This window comes from Mercenaria mercenaria, chromosome 1 (assembly GCF_021730395.1).
Source record: "Mercenaria mercenaria strain notata chromosome 1, MADL_Memer_1, whole genome shotgun sequence".
In the NCBI taxonomy this organism is placed as follows: Eukaryota; Metazoa; Mollusca; class Bivalvia; order Venerida; family Veneridae; genus Mercenaria; species Mercenaria mercenaria.
The window spans coordinates 54,951,075-54,972,417 of record NC_069361.1 but is presented as its reverse complement, the minus strand read 5'-3'; the positions used below and the strand labels follow the sequence as shown (position 1 = coordinate 54,972,417).

Here is a 21,343-nt window from a genome sequence, read left to right as displayed (position 1 = left end):
ATAATCAAAGAATTCCCCTCCTTTTTATGAACATGGCAGAATTTAGAATTGTATGGGTCAAGTCAATTATGTCTGGCATTGTGAATCATGATGTATATAAATTTTTACAATCCGCTTTTTTTTAAATTTCATTTAAACCTCAATTTCCTGTATTTTAACGGCAATGTTTGTGAGAAGTAAATTGCAAAAACTGTATGTTGATAGCCTGAAGTCGAGCCTGAGGCAGAACCAGAAGTAACACCAGAACCTGTTCCAGAACAAGTTCCTGAACAGGAAGAGGCTGTTCCAGAACAAGTTCCTGAACAGGAAGAGGAAGTTGAAGAAGCGAAGCAAGAACCAGAGCCAATGGAAGAAGAGATTAAAGAGGAACCAGTTGATGAAAATGAGGCTACACAACAAAATGACACGGAGGCTGGGGACCAGAAAGAAGAGGAAATGGAAGAAGTTAAGGAAGAGGTAAAAATATATTAAAGTAGAAAATATGTTTGATACATTTTAAGCTCACCTGTCACAAAGTGACAAGGTGAGCTTTTGTGATCGCGCGGTGTCCGTCGTCCGTCCATGCTCCCATAAACATTTGCTTGTACCACACCAGAGGTCACATTTTTCATTGGATCTGTATGAATGGTCTGAATGTTCATCTTGATGATAGCTAGGTCAAGTTCGAAACTGGGTCACGTGCCCAGCAAAAACGGTCAGTAGGTCTAAAAATAGAAAAACATTGTGACCTCTCTAGAGGGCCATATATTTTCATGAGATCTTCTATGAAAATTTGGTCAGCATGTTCATCTTGATTAGATCTAGGTCAATTTGAAAGTGGGTCACGTCCATCAAAAACTATCAGTAGGTCAAATAATAAAAAAACCTTGACCCTCTAGAGCCAGATTTTTTCATGGTATCTGGTATGAAAGGTGGTGCTAATGTTCATCTGATGAGACTAGGTCAAGTTCGAAAGTGGTCCACGTGCCTTCAAAAACGAGTCAGGTAGTTCAAATAATAAAAAAACCTTGTGAGAACCTCTCTAAAGGCCATATTTTCATTGGAATTGTAGACAATTGGTCTGAATGTTCATCTTGAATGATATCTAGGTCAAGTCGAAACATGGTCATGTGGCGGTCTAAAAACTAGCCAAGTGGTATAAAAATAGAAAAAACCTTGGGACCCTCTAAGGCCATATTTTTCTATGAGATCTTCATGAAAATAGTGAGAAGGTTACCTTGATGATATCTAGTTAAGTCAAACAGGGTCAAGTACCTTCGAAAACTAGTCATATGTCAATTAAAGAAAACTTGTGACCTCTCTAAAGACTATATTTTTCAATGGATCTTCATGAAATTGTCAGAATAATTTTATCTTGATAATATCTAAGTCCAAGTATCAAAACTGGGTCACATGAGCGCAAAAACTAGGTCCACTATTAAATAATAGAAAAATCGAACGTCAACTCAAAACTGGGTCATGTGGGAAAGAGTGACGATTCAGGACCCTCATAGTCCTCTTGTTATTGCTGATGTCAAAAGTGTAAAGAAAAGATACGTGTAATGAGAATATTACAACATGGTTAAAAAATTGACAGTTTTTTGGCAGTCAAGTAACTGCAATCGTAAATACATTGTAAGATCCTTCCAATTTGTTAGTTGTATGCATATTTTGAAGTCTCAAAATAGCACAGAAATGGTGCAAATGAAATACGCTTTTTTTTCTGAGGTGCACTGTTCACTTTTGCGAGTAGACCAGGGTTCTCACTAGCAATTATAAATTGCAGTCCTGGGATTCCCAAAGCTGAAAAGTTGTAACTAGAATTATTACATACTTGTTAGCTCGACTATACGAATATAAGGAGAACTATCCTACCTCGCCCCGGCGTTTGGGCGTCTTTCCGCGTCCCCACCTTGGATAAAGTTTTGGTGCACTTTCTCTTGGACATATTTCAACTACTCTTAGTTACTTGATGGATTTGATTCAAAACTTGAAATACTTAATTTCCTCATCATCATCCACATCATCTGACATAATGGCCATAACTCTGCACCAATATTTCATAATATCCCCCCTTTTCACTTAGATTTTCAGGTTAAAGTTTTGATGGCACTTTCACTCCATCTCTGTTATTAACATAACTGGATTGATTCAAACTAAAAGAGGGGCAATCATCTCAACCCACTTCAATATGACAAAATGCATAACTCTGGCACCATCTTTTCATGAATTATTCCCCCTTTTTACTGAGAATTTCAGGTTTAAAAGTTTTGGTGCACGTTCACCTCTCACATTCTGTTATTTACTGAATGGATGTGATTTCAAACTTCAAATAGTTGTTTAGCAATCATCCACCCACATCATATTAACAAGATCATAACTCGGGCACATTTTTTCCATGAATTATTCCCCCTTCTTTACTTAGAATTTCAGGTTAATAGTGTTTGGTGCACATTCACTCTCCCTCTGGTATTCCTGAATGCAGGATTTGAGTTCAAACTTAAAATAGTTGGTAGCATCATCACCCACATAATAATACACAAATGCATATCTCTGGCACAATTTATCATGAATATTCCCTTTTTACTTAGAATTTCAGGTTAAAGTTTTATGCACTTTCACTCGATCTCTTTATTACTGAATTGGATCTGATTCAAACTTGAACAATTGTTCAACATCTTTTAGATCCTTTATCAATGAGTCAGGTGCATATCTCGGACCAATTTTTCATGAATTATTTGTTTTCCCCTTTTGACTTAGAATTTTTTAGTTAAAGTTTTGATGCACTTTCACTCTGTCGCTGTTTATTACAGAATGGAATTTGATTCAAACTTAAAATAGTTGTTCAACATCATCACCCACACAATATGACACAACTGCATAACCTGCCACCAATATTTAAGATTAATGCCCCTGTTTTTTGCGGTAGGATACTTATATTGTGTTTTGAACATTTATCTTTACCTCCTTATTACTTTAAGTTGATACATTTTTGACATAGACAGCGGGCTGTGTGCAATATTCTTCATATCCACAATAGAGTCATTAAACACTCCAGTGACAGCTCTAGTTTCCTCCCTCAGAGGTTGCCCAGTTTTCATATCCAGCATCAAAATAGTCCCACGCGCTGTCTCCTTGAAAGGCCTCTTGTTTTTAGTCCCAGTAAGTTACACTGAGGTTCCGGAAACATCCAATTTTTTCCATACACTGACACCTCAATTTCATATCGGTTGTTGAACGTTATTCCTTTGTGGTGTTATTGCACTATTTTTATGCCCCCACTTTGGTGGGGGCATATAGATTTGCTCTTGTCCTTCCGTCCGTCCTTCCGAAAATGTTGTGTCCACCTAGCTCCAAAAGTATATGAACCTAGGAGTCACAAAACTTTTACAGGCATTTTGTCAGCATGTGAATTTTGGTGCACCTGGGGTTTCGCATCCGGGATTTCATCCAGTCGTGTAGATTATGGGCCCCTCCATAGTAAAAAAATGGTCATTTTAATGTTGTGTCGCGCATAGCTTCAAAAGTATTTGAATTCTTGAGGCACCAAGTTACAGAATGTTGGTCACATGTGCAGTTGTGCACCTGTGGTTTCAAATCCGATTCATCAAGTTCATGTAGGAGTTATGGGCCCCTGACTTAGTAAAAAATTGGTCATTTTAATGTTGTGTCCGCACCTAGCACCAAAAGTATTTGACCTAGAATCACCAAGTTTACAAGAATGTGGTCAGCATATGCAGTTGTGCACCTGGCATTTTGCCCTCCGGATTCATTTCAGTCGTGTAGGAGTTATAGCCACTGACTTAGTTTAAAAATGGGTCATTTTAAACTTGGCCGCGCTTAGCTCCAAAAGTATTTGACCTTGAGTCACCAAAGTTTACCAGGAATGGTTGCCCAGCATGTGTGCAGTTGTGAACCGGGGGCGGCATCCTGATTGCACCCATCCATGTAGTAGGTCTGCCCCATGACATAGTTAAAAAATTGGTCCAGTTTAATGTTTGGTCCGCCCTAGCTCCAAAATATTGACCTAGAATCACATCAAAGTTTACAGGAATGGTTGGTCAGGCATGTGCATTTGTGCACCTCGGGTTTTCGCATCCGCATCATTCATATTTAGGAGTTCGGCCCCCTGACCGGGGAAAAAATTGTCATTTACTGTCTGGTATCGGGGCATCTGTGTCCCATGACACATTTCTAGTTTTTCTATTTAGTTCATATTGTCTATTGTCAATCCACATTCAGGCAATTGAACATATTATGATATTTTACATAATAATTTATACATTTAATGCATATGTAATAAAGCTCGCCCGCTTAGCTCCATAGTAAAAGCGTTGTCTACGACCGCGGGTCCGCGAGTTCGATCCTCGGGCCGGGGCATATGTTCTCAGTGGACTGTTTTGAATTAAACGACACGGCGTCTGAAATCATTTGTCCTCCACCGAGATAATTCATGTTGAGAAGTTGCAGTTACTTTGCGGAGAACGGGTTGTACTGGTTAAAATCAGGAACACGGTTAGGTTAACTGCCCGCCGTTACATGACTGAAATACTGTTGAAAAACGGCGTTAAACCCAAAATAAACAAAAAACAAACAAAAGCATATGTAATAAAAAGGTTATTATCCTTTGCATCGGAAAAATTCACTCTTTCTTCAGTGGGGGAAGAATATGCCTCCTATAGTCGCGCAATATTTTCGCTGAAGAACGAGTGCATATTTCCCGATACAAAGCTAATAACCTATAATAATAGATAGAGTTAAGTGCTTCGTCAAAACTTTGGCATTGATTAAGTGTGGTTAGACAACAAGACAATAAATTTTAGTGATCTCAATACTTCACCTAAACAATGTTCAGTTGAGCTAAAAAGGTAAAGACAGAATAGGTGTGACCACATAGACAGCATCTTAAAATTACTCTTAGGTTCATAATTTTCATAATCTTTTTTTAAATGTTCTTTAATTCTGCCAAGTAGTAAGTATATGAGAAAACAAAGTTACTTCAAACACTTTATAAACTGTCAGTTTACAATCAGAGATTGTCACCTTAAAAAGCAAACATGCAGTCAATCACTTAATTGCATAGATCATACACATGCTGTCCGGTGTTGCGGTGTAGTGCAAAGGGGCAAAGCTGATTGGCTATATGACAAATGGGTGACTTTGCCCACAAAAATTGCTCTCTAGAATTTTCTGAGTGTAAAACTTAGTGCTTTCGGCAGGTGTCTTGTAAACATTTAATTATGAGTTAAAGCTTGCATCCCCACGGCAGAAAACTTGCATCTGGTTATCCCCAGCCAAGCTTCTTTCGACACACATTATAGCCGGGACCATTTCTGCCTATGGACGTCGGATAAGGCCGTTTTGGAAAACCTGGTAGACAAATGCCAGACAGCATATATTTATATTTTTCAGGATTTTAAGTTGAAAAATTTTTTATGGAAATTTACTCTATGCAGTATCCTATATTGTGTAATTTTATGTTTTTCTAATGTTAAAGGTTAAGGAAGAAAAAGAAGAACAAGTGAACGGAGATCACATGGAGGAGGATACTGAGCAGAAGCAGGATGACCAGAAAGATGACAGTTTCACACATGGTACCAAACGGACATTTTTAGATAAGATCAAAATATGTAGTTTACACCACTAGAGTAGGCTTTCTTCCATTTTGCTAAATGTTCTAATTTTGAAAGAGGTGAATGGACCTGTGGTATTGTCAAAAACTTTTATCCAAACTATAAAAACATGCATTTATAGAAGATCACTCAAACTTACAAATGTTGCCTCTGTTGGTCAGTGGTGTGTTTTTCTTAAGAAATGAAAATATAAAAAAAAATGTTGCGCTTTACTTGACCCTATTACTTTATATAATTCATTGTCTCTGATATTGAATATTGTATTTATAGACATAGATTGCTTTAATGATCTGTCTCGTGTTGTTTTGATTCAGATCGAGGAGATAAAAGAAAAAGATCACGGTCAAAGTCTAGATCACGATCACGTGAAAGAGATCGCCGAAGGTCATCTGGTGGAAGAGACCGATCACGTGAAAGAAAGCCTGCACCAGAGCCCAGACCTAGGAGGAGACCGTAAGTTCACCTTTTTTTCTTGAGAATATGTTTTTTGCTTGAAAAGTAAATTGCATTGAATTAAGCTTTGCTATTAGTTTTGAATGATTGTCGCTTTTATGACTGTTGCTAGGATTGTCTTTGAATTTTTATCCAGTTCGTTTTGTAATTAATAATCATCAGGAGGTTGGGGGGGGGGGCAGTAATGAGAAATTTGTTAGGTAAGGGGGGTACAAGACGAGTGGTTATGTCAAGATGAAAGTGGTAGTCTAACTATTTCGAAGAAATAGTGGAGCTATTCTACTTTCACCACTGAGCTTAAGGGCATATCTTGGGTAAAGTTTTGGCATTCAAGTACATAATAGCTAACATTAAAGAGGCTTTAGGCTTAAATACTATTTTTAGCTCACCTGAGCCAAATGCTCATGGTGAGCTAGTGTGACCGCTCAATGTCCGTCGTGCTTCCGCAACATTTTCTAAAAAATTCTTCACTGAAAACCACAGGCAGAAATTACACAAACTCCACAGGAATGGATTCTTGGGTGGCCCCTTTCAAAATTTTGTTCAAAGAATTGAATTCCATGCAGAACTCTGGTTGGCCATGGCTGTTGACAGGAAAAACTTTTAAAAATTGGTCCAAAACCTCAGGGCCTAGAGCTTGATATATGGTGTTGTAGCATCATCTATTGGTCCTCTACCAAAACTGTTCAATTATCCCCTATGTCAAATATGCCCCGCCCCTGGGGGTCACATGGTTTTTAATAGGGAAAACTTTGAAAAATCTTCTGTACAAAACCACATGGCCTAGCTTTGATATTGGTATGTAGCCTCCATCTAGTGGTCCTCTACCAAAACTTTTTTCCAATTATCCCTCTAGGGTCAAGTATGGCCTGCCTCTGGGTCCCAAGTTTTCCATAGACTATATATGAAAAAAATTTGAATATCTCGTGTCTGAAACCACCACACGTAGGACCTTTGATATTTGGTTGTACATTGTCTTATGGTCCGCAAAACATAATTATTCAAATTGCGTACCTCATGGGTAAAGAGGCCCCTGCCCTGGGAGTCCCTAAAGTTTATATAGACTTATATAGGAAATTTTTTAAAAAATCTTCTTGTCTGAAACCATATGACCTATGCTTTTTGATATTTGGCATAATGCATTGTCTAGTCGTCCTCTACCAAAATTTTTCAAATTAATGCCCCTGGGGTTAAAAGAGGCCCCGCCCTGGGGTCACTTAGTTACTAATGAGTATATAGGAAAAAATACTAAAAAATCATTTTGATCCTATTTCCAAGACTAATTAAAATTACTCTGATGACCCCAAGTAATATGATGTCACTTGACTTGATCCTTGACCGACTGACCTACTGTTTTTATTAAGAACTGCCCTTGTGAAATTTTGATGACATACACAGTTATTTTGCACACCAAATTGTAAAACTGAATTCATTGACCAAGAATGTGACCGACTGACTTTCTTAATAATTTTTATTATCAGTTTTGAATCTTTGAAATCATGTAGACTCATATTACGCAGGTGAGCGATCCAGGGTCATCATGACCCTCATTTTTTCTTTTCTAAGTCAATTACCAATCTCACTGGGTCAGGTCCAATAGCTCTGACGTGTATTTTGGCCAAATTACATGTATGCCCCTTCACGGGTCACCCTGGGGATTTTTTTTCTCTGAGCCACTGCTTTTTTCCGAAGATAAAATATTATTGAGCCAACATGGCATAGTAGCGCATAGCTTTGACGTTCGTGTAGTCTTGGTAGGACTACATTATATGTACCAAAGTACTCAAACTACTCAAGAAATTAATGTAGTTATTACATATTTCTTAGTAACCCTTTAAAAAAGCTATTTGATAATCAGTATGTGGTTAAGTTCTAAAATATATCATTTTATAAACAACTGCCATTTACATGTAAAAAATTGCTGAAATCAACATTTTAAAATAAAGATGTCAAAAAAGAAAAAAAAAATGTTTAAAAAAAAAAAACAGGGTCCTTGTTGTGCACATTGCCTATAATAAGTGGTGGGGTTTGATGCCTTCGCATTTTTATTTCTCGAAAAATACTTCAAATAAGACTCCTTTAGCAACAGTTGTCCAAATTTTCTTAAATGTCGACTTTTTTATAAGATTGCACGAAACAATCTCGCAAAAATGACAAGAAATATCCGAAATATCACGTCGCGATAAACCGTGAGCAAATTCGGAAAACGAAGTTAGAATAAATATTTTTGGAAAATAACCTATGTTTTATTGCTTTTCTCTCATCATACGATTCAATACTTACAATTTCCTGCGTGTCTAAAGCTTTTTTTGTTTGTTTTTTGCCCAAACTAACCCTGCGGCAATCATAGATAATTTTGTCTAAAAAAACGGCCGACTCCGACTGCTCATAAAATCGAATCAATGCACATAATATATGATAATTAGCTAGCTTGTTAATCAATAATATAATTATCGCCAATTAACTGCCTGACAAATCAAAAGTTTGCAAATTGATCCTCTCCCTTTCAGATAACGGATGTTGTGTCTACCAGATTATCGATTTTTCACACCCTTTTAGTTGGTAAAACTGGCAATATTCGTAGTTTTGCAGCAACATAGCTTCGGGCCATTTTTCGGCAAGTAGAAAATTTTGGAGCCACAGAAAAATTTTTGTCGCACAATGGCTCAAGTGCATCGACAGCGTGACCCCGGCCCCTTTTAGACTTCAAAAATCCTGGTAAGGTTTTACATGTATGTTAATATCTCCCAAAACTAATACAGATTATTTGAATTAAAACTTCACATGTTTTCCGGGTTAATAAAACTAGATGAATGCCTCAAGTCCCCTGACCCTAACATGAATATTTGCCAAATTATGCCCCCTTTTGGACTTAGAAAATACTGGTTAATGTTTTGCATGCAAGGACATATGGCTATCATTTAAAGGCATACGCTTTTGAAACTTATTTTTTCTTTTTCTTGGTCAGTTACCAACCTCGCTGGGTCAAGTCCCAGAACTCACTAAGGAATATGCCAAGGGAAAGGAAAATTCACAAAATTTCGCCCACGTCCGCTTTAGCTCAGTAGGTTACGAGTGTTGGTCTAGTACGATCCGCGGGTCGTGAGTTCGACCTCGGGCGGGACGTATGTTCCTCCGTGACTATTTTATAAACGACATTGTGTCTGAAATCATTGGTCCTCCACCTCTGTTTCATGTTGAGAAGTTGGCAGTTACTTGTGGAGAACAGGTTTGGCCTGGTACACAGAATCCAGAACACTGGTTAGGTTTAACTGCCCGCATTAAAATGAGAACAGAAATACTGTTTGAAAAACTGTTAAACCAAAAAAACAAACAAACAAACAAAATTTCTTTCCTTCTCACACAATGGTGTTAATAATTAGGTTCTTACGGAGGATATATGATTGCTAGCAATTAGCTTGATTGTAAAGTCAGCACCACTGCAACTAATGAACTATACTAATCAATCTTATGTTAACAGTTATCATATTTTTTGTACAGATACTTGCTGCCTTTCAATCTGTGTATATATCAACAACCCCAATAAGCGAAAATGAAAAAAGATTAGACTTCATTTTAAAACGTCATCTAAACCTTTTTTATATCAATAATTTTGACCTAAAACCTTTTTTATATATCAATAATTTTGACGTTGAAATTGTATCTTAAATTGTTGCAAAGTGACAGGATAGATTTTTAGCTGACTATTCATAGAATAGTAGGAGCGATTGACTCGCCCATGCCGCGGCGTCCGCGTCGGCGCCGCGTCCACGTCCCGATTTGTTAAGTTTTTTGGGGTAGGTAAGCTGTTACTTCAGCAACCACTTGTGGAATCGGGATTGAAACTGTCACACCCTTATTCACTGTGATAAACTGACTTACATTGCACAGGTTGCACATAACTCTGTTTTGCCTTTTTTTACAAAATTATGCCCCTTTTTGAGACTTAGAAATTTTTTGGTTATTGGTTTTGTATGTAAGCTTGTATCTCAGTAACCACTTGTGGAATGGATTTAAACTTCACTACACTTATTTACTGTGATAAACTGACTTACAGTGCACAGGTTCCACTAACTCTATTTTGTGCTTTTTTACAAAATTATGGCCCTTTTTTTCGACTAGAATTTTTTGGTTTAAGGTTTTGTATGTAAGCTGTATCTCATACTCACTAATGGAATGGAATTGAAACATCCACACTTGTTACTGACTTGATCTGACATCACAAAGCAGTCCTATAACTTTATTTTTGATCTTGAGTTACAAAATTATGCCCCTTTTTCAACCTAGAATGTTTTGTTAAGTTTTGTGTATGTAAGCTGGTATCTCATATCCACTAAGGGAAAGATTGAAACTTCACACACTAGTTCACATTCATGATAGACGTGCAGTGCAAAGGCGCGGCAATAAACTCAACTTTGCATGTTAACAAATTAATGCCCCTTTTATCAACTTAGGAGTTTTTGGGTTAAATTCTTATATGTAAGCTGGTATCTCAGTACCCACTAATGGGAATGGATTAAAACTTTTTCGTACACTTGTCCCCGAGCATGAGCTGATTAAGCACTATGCAGTTCCATAAGCCCTATTTTACTTTATTTCAAAATGATGCCCCCTTTTTCATCACGCGACTTTCTTATTCATTCAAGCGACAAGGCCTTTAAATATCAGCGTTGCTGTCCTCCGACAGCTCTTGTTTGTACAAGTCATCCTGATTTTTCACCCCACATTATCATTTTAAAGGTACTGACCTCAAGGCAAAAATTATCCTCTTTTTTTTTTTACAAACAGAAATGCCAGTCATATTATGGACATAGAATACGAGTTTTGTTTTCTAAACTATCTGGAAAATGTAAATTGAAAAACAAAAAGATGTTCACGTCCGGAATCGCGCCTGGGCCGCCACAGCAATAATATATTTTCTGCTGGCGTTACCACTACCGCCATGGAAGATTATGTATTTAACAAGTTACAACACTTAAATATATATATTTATAATTAAGGCAGTTTATCTCGAATAAAGCATTACAAACACTTTTCGATTTTCATTTTAAAATCAGTAAAAACTATTAACAACTAATTCTCGTGTTTCAATAACATATGTAGTCTGTCAATAATAAATTTTCGAAGCATAATATTCATTATTTTTACTTGTCTGAAACATTGCAGAATTATACTTTATACTAATTTCACTTGGGTAATAATTACATTTTACTTGGACTTTATCATAGACTAACCTCTGTAAAATCTCAAACTTTAAACTGAAACCAAAGTATAAAATCCATAAAATATTTTAATGAAACTTCAAAGTTTTATAGTTTGTAGCATCATCTGTGGCATGTGTAGTCAAAAATCTTATTTTATTTCTGAAATAATGTGATATTTATTTCTAAAGTCACTACATGGTCAATATAAAAAAAACAACAACATCATTTTACCCAAGTAGAAACTGGCAGTACTTGAAAATGCAGCTCTCTGATTGGTCACTTAGAACTCCTGATGTCATGACAAACTTAAGAATAGCATAAATTTCCTTGTACTTTTTTTTTTCATTTAACATTTTGTTGTCATGCAGTCAAGGCCAGGCCTTAATTGATATATCTAGGATAGAAAAGATAATAAAATAAACAGTATTTTATCAATGTCATTCACAGCAAAGTACAATTAACAGGGTAGAAATTAAGCAACATATTATGACATTTGTAAGGAGGCTACTGCACCCTTTTCAGACATTAAATTTCAGCATTTATAAAGGACTTCTGAAAAATGAAAAGGTAAGCACTAAGCACTCTCTCTTTCTGATATTCACATACAAAATTAGAGAAAAGTGAATGATTTCTTCATTTAAGTATTTCAAGTATTTCTCTCATTGTTAGTAACTGTCTACAATATATTCAGAATTAAAGGACACGGGTATAGGAACATGTAGGATTTTCATGATTGAGTTAAGTTAAGGACCTCTGGTACTGCCAGAAATTCCGTGTTAAATTACTATTAAAAAAAAATAAATAAATAAATAAATATGGGAACACTGACAATTTTCAGTTTTTGTTTAAATAACAGATTATTAGAAAATGAAAATTTCCCTATGTGAAATAAACTGTTAACTAACAAAATTAAAGAAACTGAAGATTTACATAATTTTCAATAATTGTTTTAGATACTACATAATGTAGAGTCTTGGAAATTAAAAGCCTCTGTCCAAGTTTTAAATAATAATTAGAAAGTGTCTAGAGGGGTATGGATCTGTACCTCTAGAATTCCGGACATTGAGTACAATTTACATTATCTTCGGCACAATATGTTCTTGGGTCTTAATTTCGTGATTGGGCTGAATCACGAAATCCACAAAAATTAATCCCCAACAAATAATGATGATTTCACAGTATAAAACTAGGTGATAGCATCAAGTCCCATAACTCTTACATGCATTTTGGCCAGATTACGTCCCCTTTTGAACGTAAAACTTCTGGTTAAAGTTTTGCATGCAAGTTACTTTAACTAATACAATACGATTGAAACTCCCTTTCGAGATATTTAACATTTAGGTAATATTCCTTTCTCGGACAACAATTTGAATAGTCGAGCATTGGCTGTCTTACAGACGGCTCTTGTTAACTTTAATTATTTCTGTTTATTCTGGTCTTATCAGTGTTCTCAATCTTTTGTAGCAAATACATCGACTTGTAGGATGTTGGTTGTTTATCCAGTTACCCACTACATACCCTCACCAAAACTAATGCCCAAAGTGGCACCTTCAGTCTGCCTTTAACTGTAGCCCTATGCCTGATAGTGCTTTTTTGCCTGAATTAAGAGGAACAAGCTTTTTCTGCAGAAAAAATAGCATTAAGATGGAAGTTAAATTGTATATATTAAAAAAAAAAAGCATAAAAATACTTTCCCTTTGAAAACTGGCAATATTTCTGTAAGATAGCAAGGCAATTTAGTTTGAGTTTTCAGAAAGCAGTTGCTACACGTGTTAGGTATAGAAATTCATTTCTTGTGTACATGATAGATTTGGAGTACATGGGGAACTATACATTTAATTTTATTAAGCTTTATTGTACTCACTTTGTTTTGCAGACGTTCCCCAATAGAACCAGAGACTGATGAATGGAAGTCTCTGACAAATGTTATCCTTGATAAATGTAAGTGTTACCTTGTCATGGAAAATCTATAATATGAGCCGCGCCATGGGAAAACCAACATAGTGGCTTTGCGACCAGCATGGATCCAGACCAGCCTGCGCATCCGCGCAGTCTGGTCAGGATCCATGCTGTTCGCTTTTATAGCCTACTGCAATTAAAGAAACCTTTAGTGAACAGCATGGATCCTGACCAGACTGCGCGTCACAAAGCCACTATGTTGGTTTTCTCATGGTGCGGCTCATATGCATTTTAATGGCACTGTGAAATAAAAAGGGTAAAGGGCAATTTAAATAGTATATGCATTTCCTTGGTTAGAAATTATAGGAATTTTAGAAAATATCTTCAGTTTTAACATTTAACACATGTCATACAACTGTTTATTGAAGTTTGGTTACTGGGACTTTTATGTAATGCTTTTCCAAAAACTTCTTGTATAAAACTTATTCTTAAATGAATCTTTTGCTACTTTTAAAGAAAATTAAGGTTTTGTCTTTTTTTCAAAAGGAAGTTTTAGATTAAAACTAGAGTTGAAATTAAAAACAATTTATTATTTAAAAAAAAAACATGTTTTACTTTGTGATTTCAGTGTATAATGTGTGGTCTTTGCTTGATATTATGAAGCGCTTCAAAAATCTCCCAGACATTACTCAGAAAGTGCTGGAATATTTCTGTATTTCATTGTATTTCTCTACCTGCAGATAACAGTGAATTGTACCTGAAGATCAGTAAAGATGGCTTAACAGCTAAACCATGGACAGATGACGGTTTTGCTATGGTATGGGCAGGTGCCAGGGGAACTTACGGTGTGAAGTCTGGCAAAGTGGCCTTTGAAGTGAAGGTAATTTTTACATAAAAGTGATATTAACCCTTAGCCTGCTGCAGGCGAATTTAACAGCCTTTGCAAACAAGCTTGGAACCAGATCAGACGCCGATAAAATCGGCGTCTGATCAGGTTCCAAGCGTTTGCTACTACTGACAATATTTCTTCCAATTTTGGGAGCAAATTGAATGACTTAAACAATTTAGCAGACGCATTTCCAGCAGAACAAAAGTACCTAGCATGCTAAAGTTAAAGCTGATGTGGTGTCAGTGAAACTCTCACTTTTACATGTCATCACTGTTTGTCTGATGTGATCTTAGCCTCCTACAGGAATCATTTATGGCTGTGCTTTCTGGTGTTTCAGCGATTTAGTTTTCTTCAAAACTGCAGTTCTCTTCTTCTTTTTTCTTTTTTTTTTTTTTACAAAACCAGAGCCAGTTTGGTAAATGTGGACTGAAATTGAATAAAGGGCAAGTTTATAATTAGAAGCAGAAGAAGAACAGACAAAAAAAAGCTAACAAAGTTACCATATTGTATAAAGGCTGTTATGGATTGTTTAATTGAACTGATTGAAATTCTGAAAAATATGATGATTCTAGTAAAATTCTTAACACCTATAGATAAAGTTCTGTTTTAATTCAGTTAGAATGTGATTTTTATGTATTTTAACTTACAGTTTCTTTTTGTCGATGTAGGTTTTATTTTCATTTTTTAATAACGCCACAATACTTCAGTGGATAAAGTAATAATTGGCTTAATAATTAGTTAAAACCAGTTTGATTGTCAATGATTGTGTCACTTGCATAAGTTTTAAAAGTTAGGTATTTATTTCAAATTCTAGCGTAAAAATTGCAGTTCTTGTCTCATGCTCACATGATGTGAAAACACTTCCTTTATCAGGGTTCGAATTAAGTTCGCAAACTCGCGAATTGCGAGTGCAAATTTCAAAATGCGCAGTGAGATTTCAGACACCAGCATTTTTTTTTTGCGAGTGAAATTTTTGGCCGAATAATTGTGCATATTCTAACGGTCGCCTCGATCTGACAGTGTTCTTTTCTTTAACAACTCGCGGTCATTGCAGCGCATTGGCATTTGCAGAACAAGGTCGTACACTCACTTTCATCTTTCGTCGTAAACGGAAGTTTACACCGATACATGTCCCGTGCGCCTGTCTTTTCAACTGCTGACAAGTACCTGCGCCCAATTTTGATGACGTTGTACCGCATCCAGTGGGTGTTTTGGTAATCTATAGGCTGATCACTACCAAATAGAATGTAAGCCGCCGCAGGTCTAGCAAAAGAAGTCCAAAGATAAATAGTATTAATCTTTTTTTTCCTTTCCTAGTGCATTTTCTTTCACGGCAGCAACGTGCTTACTTTTACCCTAAAGCCCGCGTTCAGTATGCTAACACTTTGCATTCTATTGAAATCACATGTCCTATTGCATCTAGATAAAAATGCGGCGTACGAATTTTATGTCACAAAAGAGAAATTGAAAGAAGAGCGAAAGTAGTAAATTCAGCAGGGGGTTGTAGTTTAACGAACTAAAGTTTTTCTTAGATAACAGTTAACACCACACCCCCTTTTTCTTTTTGTTTTTTAGCTCAACCTGTCACAAAGATGACAAGTGAGCTTTTGGTGATCGCGCGGTGTCCGTCGTCCGTTGATGCCGCCGTTCCGTCCGTAAACTTTTTGCTTGTGACCCCACACTAAGGTCACATTTTTCATGGGACTTTATGAAACTGGTTGGGCAAAGGTTCATCTTGATGTAATCTAGGTCGAGTTCGAACTGGGCACGTGCCGTCAAAAACTAGTCAGTAGTCTAAAAATAAGATAAACCTTGGACCTCTCTAAGAGGCCATAATTTTCAATGGATCTTCAATGAAAATTGGTCAGAGTGTTTCATCTTGATGATACAAGGTCAAGTTCGAAAACTGGTCACGTGCGGTCACAAACTAGTCATAGTCTAAAAATAGAAAAACCTTGTGACAACTCTAGAGGCCATATATTTCCCAAGATCTTCATGAAAGTTGGTCAGTAACGTTTCACCTTGAGGATATCCAGGTCAAGTTTCGAAACTGGTTCACGTGCCTTCAAACTAGGTCATAGGTCAAATAAAGAAAATCCTTGTGACCTCGTCTAAAGGCCATATTTTCATGGATCTGTATAAAGTTGGATGAATGTTCATCTTGATGATTTCGAGGTCAAGTTCGAAACTGGGGTCACGTGCCATCAAAAACTAGGTCAGTAGGGTCTAAAAAGGAAAAACCTTGTGACCTTTCTAGAGGCCATTATTTCATCAAAAATCTTCATGAAAATTGGTCAGAACGTTCACATTGAAGATATGCTAGGTAAAGTGCGAAACTGGGTCACGGCTGCCATCGGGGGGGGGGGGGGGGGGGAAAACTAGGTCAGTAGTCAAATAATAGAAAATACCTGGTGACCTCTCGAAAGCCTAGTTTTCATGGGATCTTGTGAAAGTGGTCTGAAAATGGTCCATCCCTGATGATATCTATCAAGTTCGAAACTGGGTCAACGTCGGCCAATTCAAAACTAGGTCAGTCGGTCCTAAAAATAAAAAACCTTGTGACCTCTCTAGAGCCATATATTTCATGAAATCTTCATGAACAATTTTTCATTATGTTCAGCCTTGATATATCTAAGTCAAGTTCGAAAGTGGGTCACGTGCCATAAAAACTAGGTCATAGTCAAATAATAAGAAACTTGTGACCTAACTAGAGGCCATATTTTTCCATGGATCAGGAGAAAGTTGGTCTGAATGTTCATTCTTGATGATATCTAGTCAAATTTGAAAGTGGGTCACGTCCGTCCAAAAACTAGGTCAGATAGGTCAAATAATAGAAAAAACGTGTGACCTCTCTAAAAGGCCATATTTTCAATGATCTTCATGAAAGTTGTCTGAAATTGCATCTTGAATGATCTCTAGTAAATTCGAACAGTCATGTGCGGTCAAAATCTAGGCGTGTTCTGGGGGGGGGTCCATAGGTCTAAAAATTAAATCCTTGTGACTTCCTCGAGAGGCGATACTTGGGAAAGGATATCATAAAAATTGTCAGAATGGTTCACCATAAAGATATCAAAACAGTCAAAGTTTGAAAGTGGTCATAGTTCCCCTGCCGTCAAAAGTAGGTCAGTAGTCAAGAATTAAAAAATGTTGTGACCTCTCTAAAGGCATATTTTTCATGGGATCTGTAGGAAAGTTGGTCTGAATGTTTTATCTTGATGATATCTAGGTCAAGTTTTGAAACTGGGTCAACTGCGATCAAAAACTAGGTATAGGTCTTGAAATAGAAAAACCTGTGACCTCTCTAAGCCCATACCCTGAATGATCTGCATGAAAGTTGGTCAAATGTTCAACCTTGGATGATATCTAGGTCAAGTTTGAAACTGGGGGGTCACGTGCCTAAAAACTAGGTCAGTAGTCATAAATAATAGAAATGCAGTTTATGCCGAGTGATAGCGCACGTTCATTTTGGTGCTAGAATCGCCAAAACCCAATGGGATACAGTGGACTACCCTTCTCTAGTGTGTCCACTAGTACACCATTCCAATCCCTCGGATCTGCAGAATTATAACACAAAAAACATGTGGTATCCCTTTATAAAATAATATTTTAAAAAAGCTTTTGCTGTTTGTTATTCCAGTTGATAGAAAATTTGCCAGTAGAGCATCTAGGACCAGATGAGACTAATCCACATGTACTGAGACTTGGATGGTCCACTCTGACAACAATTTGCTCTTAGTAGTTACCAGTCTGCATTTATACCGAACTCAAACTGAGTTAAATATTAGAATCAGGAGTGTAATTTTAGCATTCTGTCAGACTTGATTGATTGCAAAACCGCCTCAGATAGTTCACTAGAGATTGTTTAGTTTTAAATTTTAGCATTCTAGAGTACTTTACTGAAGCTGGATCTGATTATACTCTTAGGGTGTTATTTAAGCATTCAAGATGCTGCGTGTTTGATCTGCACATAAGACAAAATTAATATTCTTTATATTATATAAAACAGCTGTGTATTAAAAATAACTTTAAAGTTTTAAGACAATTTTTATGCTGTTTCAGGACATAACTGGATTAGGCATTCAGCAATATTATATTCAACAGTAAGAAATGACTCTTCTGTCTTGCATAAATCCATCTAGAGAAAACCATGAGTGAACTTTTCTTGCATTGTTACTTTCTACCTGCAAGCAAAATTCTGTTTACCAAGACATTTGAATTTGTTAACAGAAATCTAGCAGTTTCAAAGATAGCTGAAATTATGATATGTATTGCTCGTTATTCTGAAGTTTGATGGTATTTCAGGTGAAGAAGCTCTTTCCTTTGGTTATGGTGGTACAGCGAAGTCCTCAACAAATCTTAAGTTCAAAGATTATGGTGAAACTTTCACTGCTGGAGATGTTATGACAGCATACATTGTAAGTACATTATAGGGATGTGGAAATGTTTCGCCCTGTAGAACTACTAGGCAGTCAAATCAACTCTCACCTACTCCAATATTATTTCCGTCTTGTTTCTCATCATAACCCCACTTGTTCTCCTTCCATGAAAGTTTATTTAGTATCTTTTTATGACTTGCAAGACAGCACTTGACTAAAATCTCAAAACTTCTCCCTAAAATCCATTCTTTTCTCCCAAATCTCCCTAAAATCTAAGCCTTGTTTAAGTCCTGATACTATAAAAGCGTTCAAAAGCATTGTATGTTAGAAGATTTTCATGAATAATCGAAAGCATACAATTTTATAATATAAATGAAGGATATCTAAATGTGCATCAATTACTTAAAAAAAATCTTCCTTTGCACAGGACTTGGACTCTGACCCAGCTGTGATCTCATTTGCAAAGAATGGCAAACATCTAGGTACGTGCTTCGAGTTTGAGAAATCGGAGCTTGGAGAGAAGGCCATCTTTCCTCATGTTCTGTCAAAGAATACATCATTTGAGTGCAACTTTGGCTCCAAGGTAAGAACACATGGTGTATTTCAAGAAATTTTATCAGAGTGAAAAATTTGAGCTCAGTATTTTGTGTCACCTTGCACATTTAAATTAAAAAATTGTGTTGTCAGCATGATACTGTCGTGTAAAAGGGTTTCATACCTTCTTACTTGCGTGAAATATGTTTGTAGATAAAAGGAGAGATAAAATGGAATTGCCACAACTACATTATTAGGAAGTCAGTTTATGCATGTTTGTATCTTATTGCAGGAGGAGCCCTACTTCCCTCTGGAAGAAGGTTACATATTCATTGATGCTGTGCCCCTAGAGGAGAGGGAACGTGGTACGGAACAACCAGAGAAACAGGAAGACTGTGAGGTTAGTATTTAGTGCTATTAAACAGTAAGTTTACAGTGTGCGACATTAACGGTAGCCCGATCGCCAGTGGCTACGAAAATTCGGCTCGGGCGACAGAAAATCAGCAGACCGTAGCCCATCGGGCTATGAAGAATTCTGAGGAATAAATTTACCAAAAAGATCAATGCAAACGTGGGAGCAAAATACTTGCTTTGAAGCTTCAAACTTCGCTCAAATCCAATCTCAAAGCGAATTCAAGTCGCCCGAATTTTTTTTTTGGATGCGCACCCGCTAATCATTTGACAATTTGCACCGTTGAATACACATACACACTCGCCGATAGCATAATTTAAGCTCCGCCTACTTCAGGTACTTGTGAGCTTTTCGCGAGAAGTGTGAAAGCAAATCAAATTATCGGCTTCACCAGAGGCAATTGTAATAGGCCAATCAGCGCCGCGGTTACGTCTTTGACACTTAGCATTTAATTGTCAACACGTGCAAGTCGTTTTCTAAAGAATTGTCAATTACATATGCGATTAATTGGAATTATAGACACAATTATTTGGTATCCATGGTAAAAGAACAACATGTAAAGTATTAACTTCGTAAAACTAACTTTGATGGATGAATTGATTTGAATACCGGTATGTATTTCTAGGTTTGACACAGTTTACTTTCAGTTTTATTCAAATGAGAAACTGTTTACACAAGTGGTGACTCGGTATAAATGTGTATGGTAAAATGATGTAACTAAGAAAACAAGTAGTCATTGAATCAATTCACAGCGTCGAGGTAGAAATATAAAAATTAATGGAGTCTTCCAACTTCTCCCTAAAGTCTCCCCACTTCTCCTTAAATCAGTTTGAGGGAGAATTGACTTCTCCCAAAATAATATTGGGCCTAGCGAGACCCCTGGTCAGTCTACTGCCAAGCTATTTCTTGAACCATGTCTACAAAGCTGTTTAGATCTCTTTTCATGACTCTGTGTCTTTGACTTTCTGCACAATTTTGTGAACACTGTTTCAGATTTTGAAATCAGTTCTGAAAAACTCATACAAATTTCTGAAATATATCAATATTCACCAACCTACAGCAGTATATTGAAAGAAATTAAATATTACTAGAATGAAAGTCTTGTTCATTCTTGAGCGAAAAATTAGTGGGGCTACGAAAAATTCTGTCGGGCTATAAAAAATTGGAAGTCTGTAGCCTCATTGGCTACGGTGTTAAAAAGTTAATGTCGCACACTGAGTTTATGTGACTCGTGCTTTGTTATGGCTGTTCAAACTGTGTGAGTTACATGGCAAGCCCTGTGTTTCTTACATTTTACTGTGAAAATACATTTGTGTGAGTTTTTAAAGGGTTTCAGAAAAATTCAAAAATTAAATTCCAACAATCGGGTTAAATTTTCCCCAAATTTAAATTTTATGTTAAAAAATTTTAAAATTTCCGAATTCAATGGTCCCCAAAAAAATATTTTTTAAAGCCCCCATCATAAAGAGGGTGGGTATCAAATCACTTTTGGCGTCCGGGCCCGGGTCGTCCTTCCGCCCGGGCCTCCGTCCGCTTTCCCGGCCCCCCTTTCTTTAAAAAAAATTTCTCGTTTTTCCGCATTCCTCAAAACTACCGGGGGGATTTTGACCAAACTTTGTCAAAGGGATGTTTTGGTCCCCTATTGTGCCCCCCTAAAAATCAACTGGTTCAAAAAAAATTTTTATTTAAAGTTAGGGGCCCTTTTTTATTTCTATAATTTACATATTTTTTATATAGGGAAAAACTTTAAAAAATTTTTTCCCTTCCCCCAAAACTCCCAGAGCCTGGGGCTTTATTTTTGGTATGAAGCATCATCGAGTGGTCTTTTTCCCCAATATGATTAAAATTTATTTCCCTGGGTGTAATAGGGGCCCCCCCCCAGGGGGACCTTTTATATAGACTTATATAGGAAAAACTTAAAAAAAACCTCTTGCCCAAAAAACCACGGGGCCCTGGGCTTTGAT

The 21,343-nt window shown here is 36.7% G+C and overlaps 1 protein-coding gene across 1 annotated transcript; it reads left to right on the top strand.

Annotated features, from left to right (window-relative positions):
* The first annotated feature begins 32 nt into the window (after positions 1-32).
* LOC123537161 (heterogeneous nuclear ribonucleoprotein U-like protein 1) lies at positions 33-19,376 on the top strand. The gene is made up of 10 exons (XM_053548722.1): positions 33-50; positions 205-456; positions 5,477-5,573; positions 5,927-6,065; positions 13,146-13,210; positions 13,909-14,048; positions 17,695-17,793; positions 18,360-18,472; positions 18,861-19,016; positions 19,260-19,376. Exons 1-7 carry the CDS (start codon positions 33-35, stop codon positions 17,791-17,793), a joined length of 810 nt encoding a protein of 269 aa, XP_053404697.1. The 3' UTR covers positions 18,360-18,472; positions 18,861-19,016; positions 19,260-19,376.
* Positions 19,377-21,343: the final 1,967 nt, after the last annotated feature.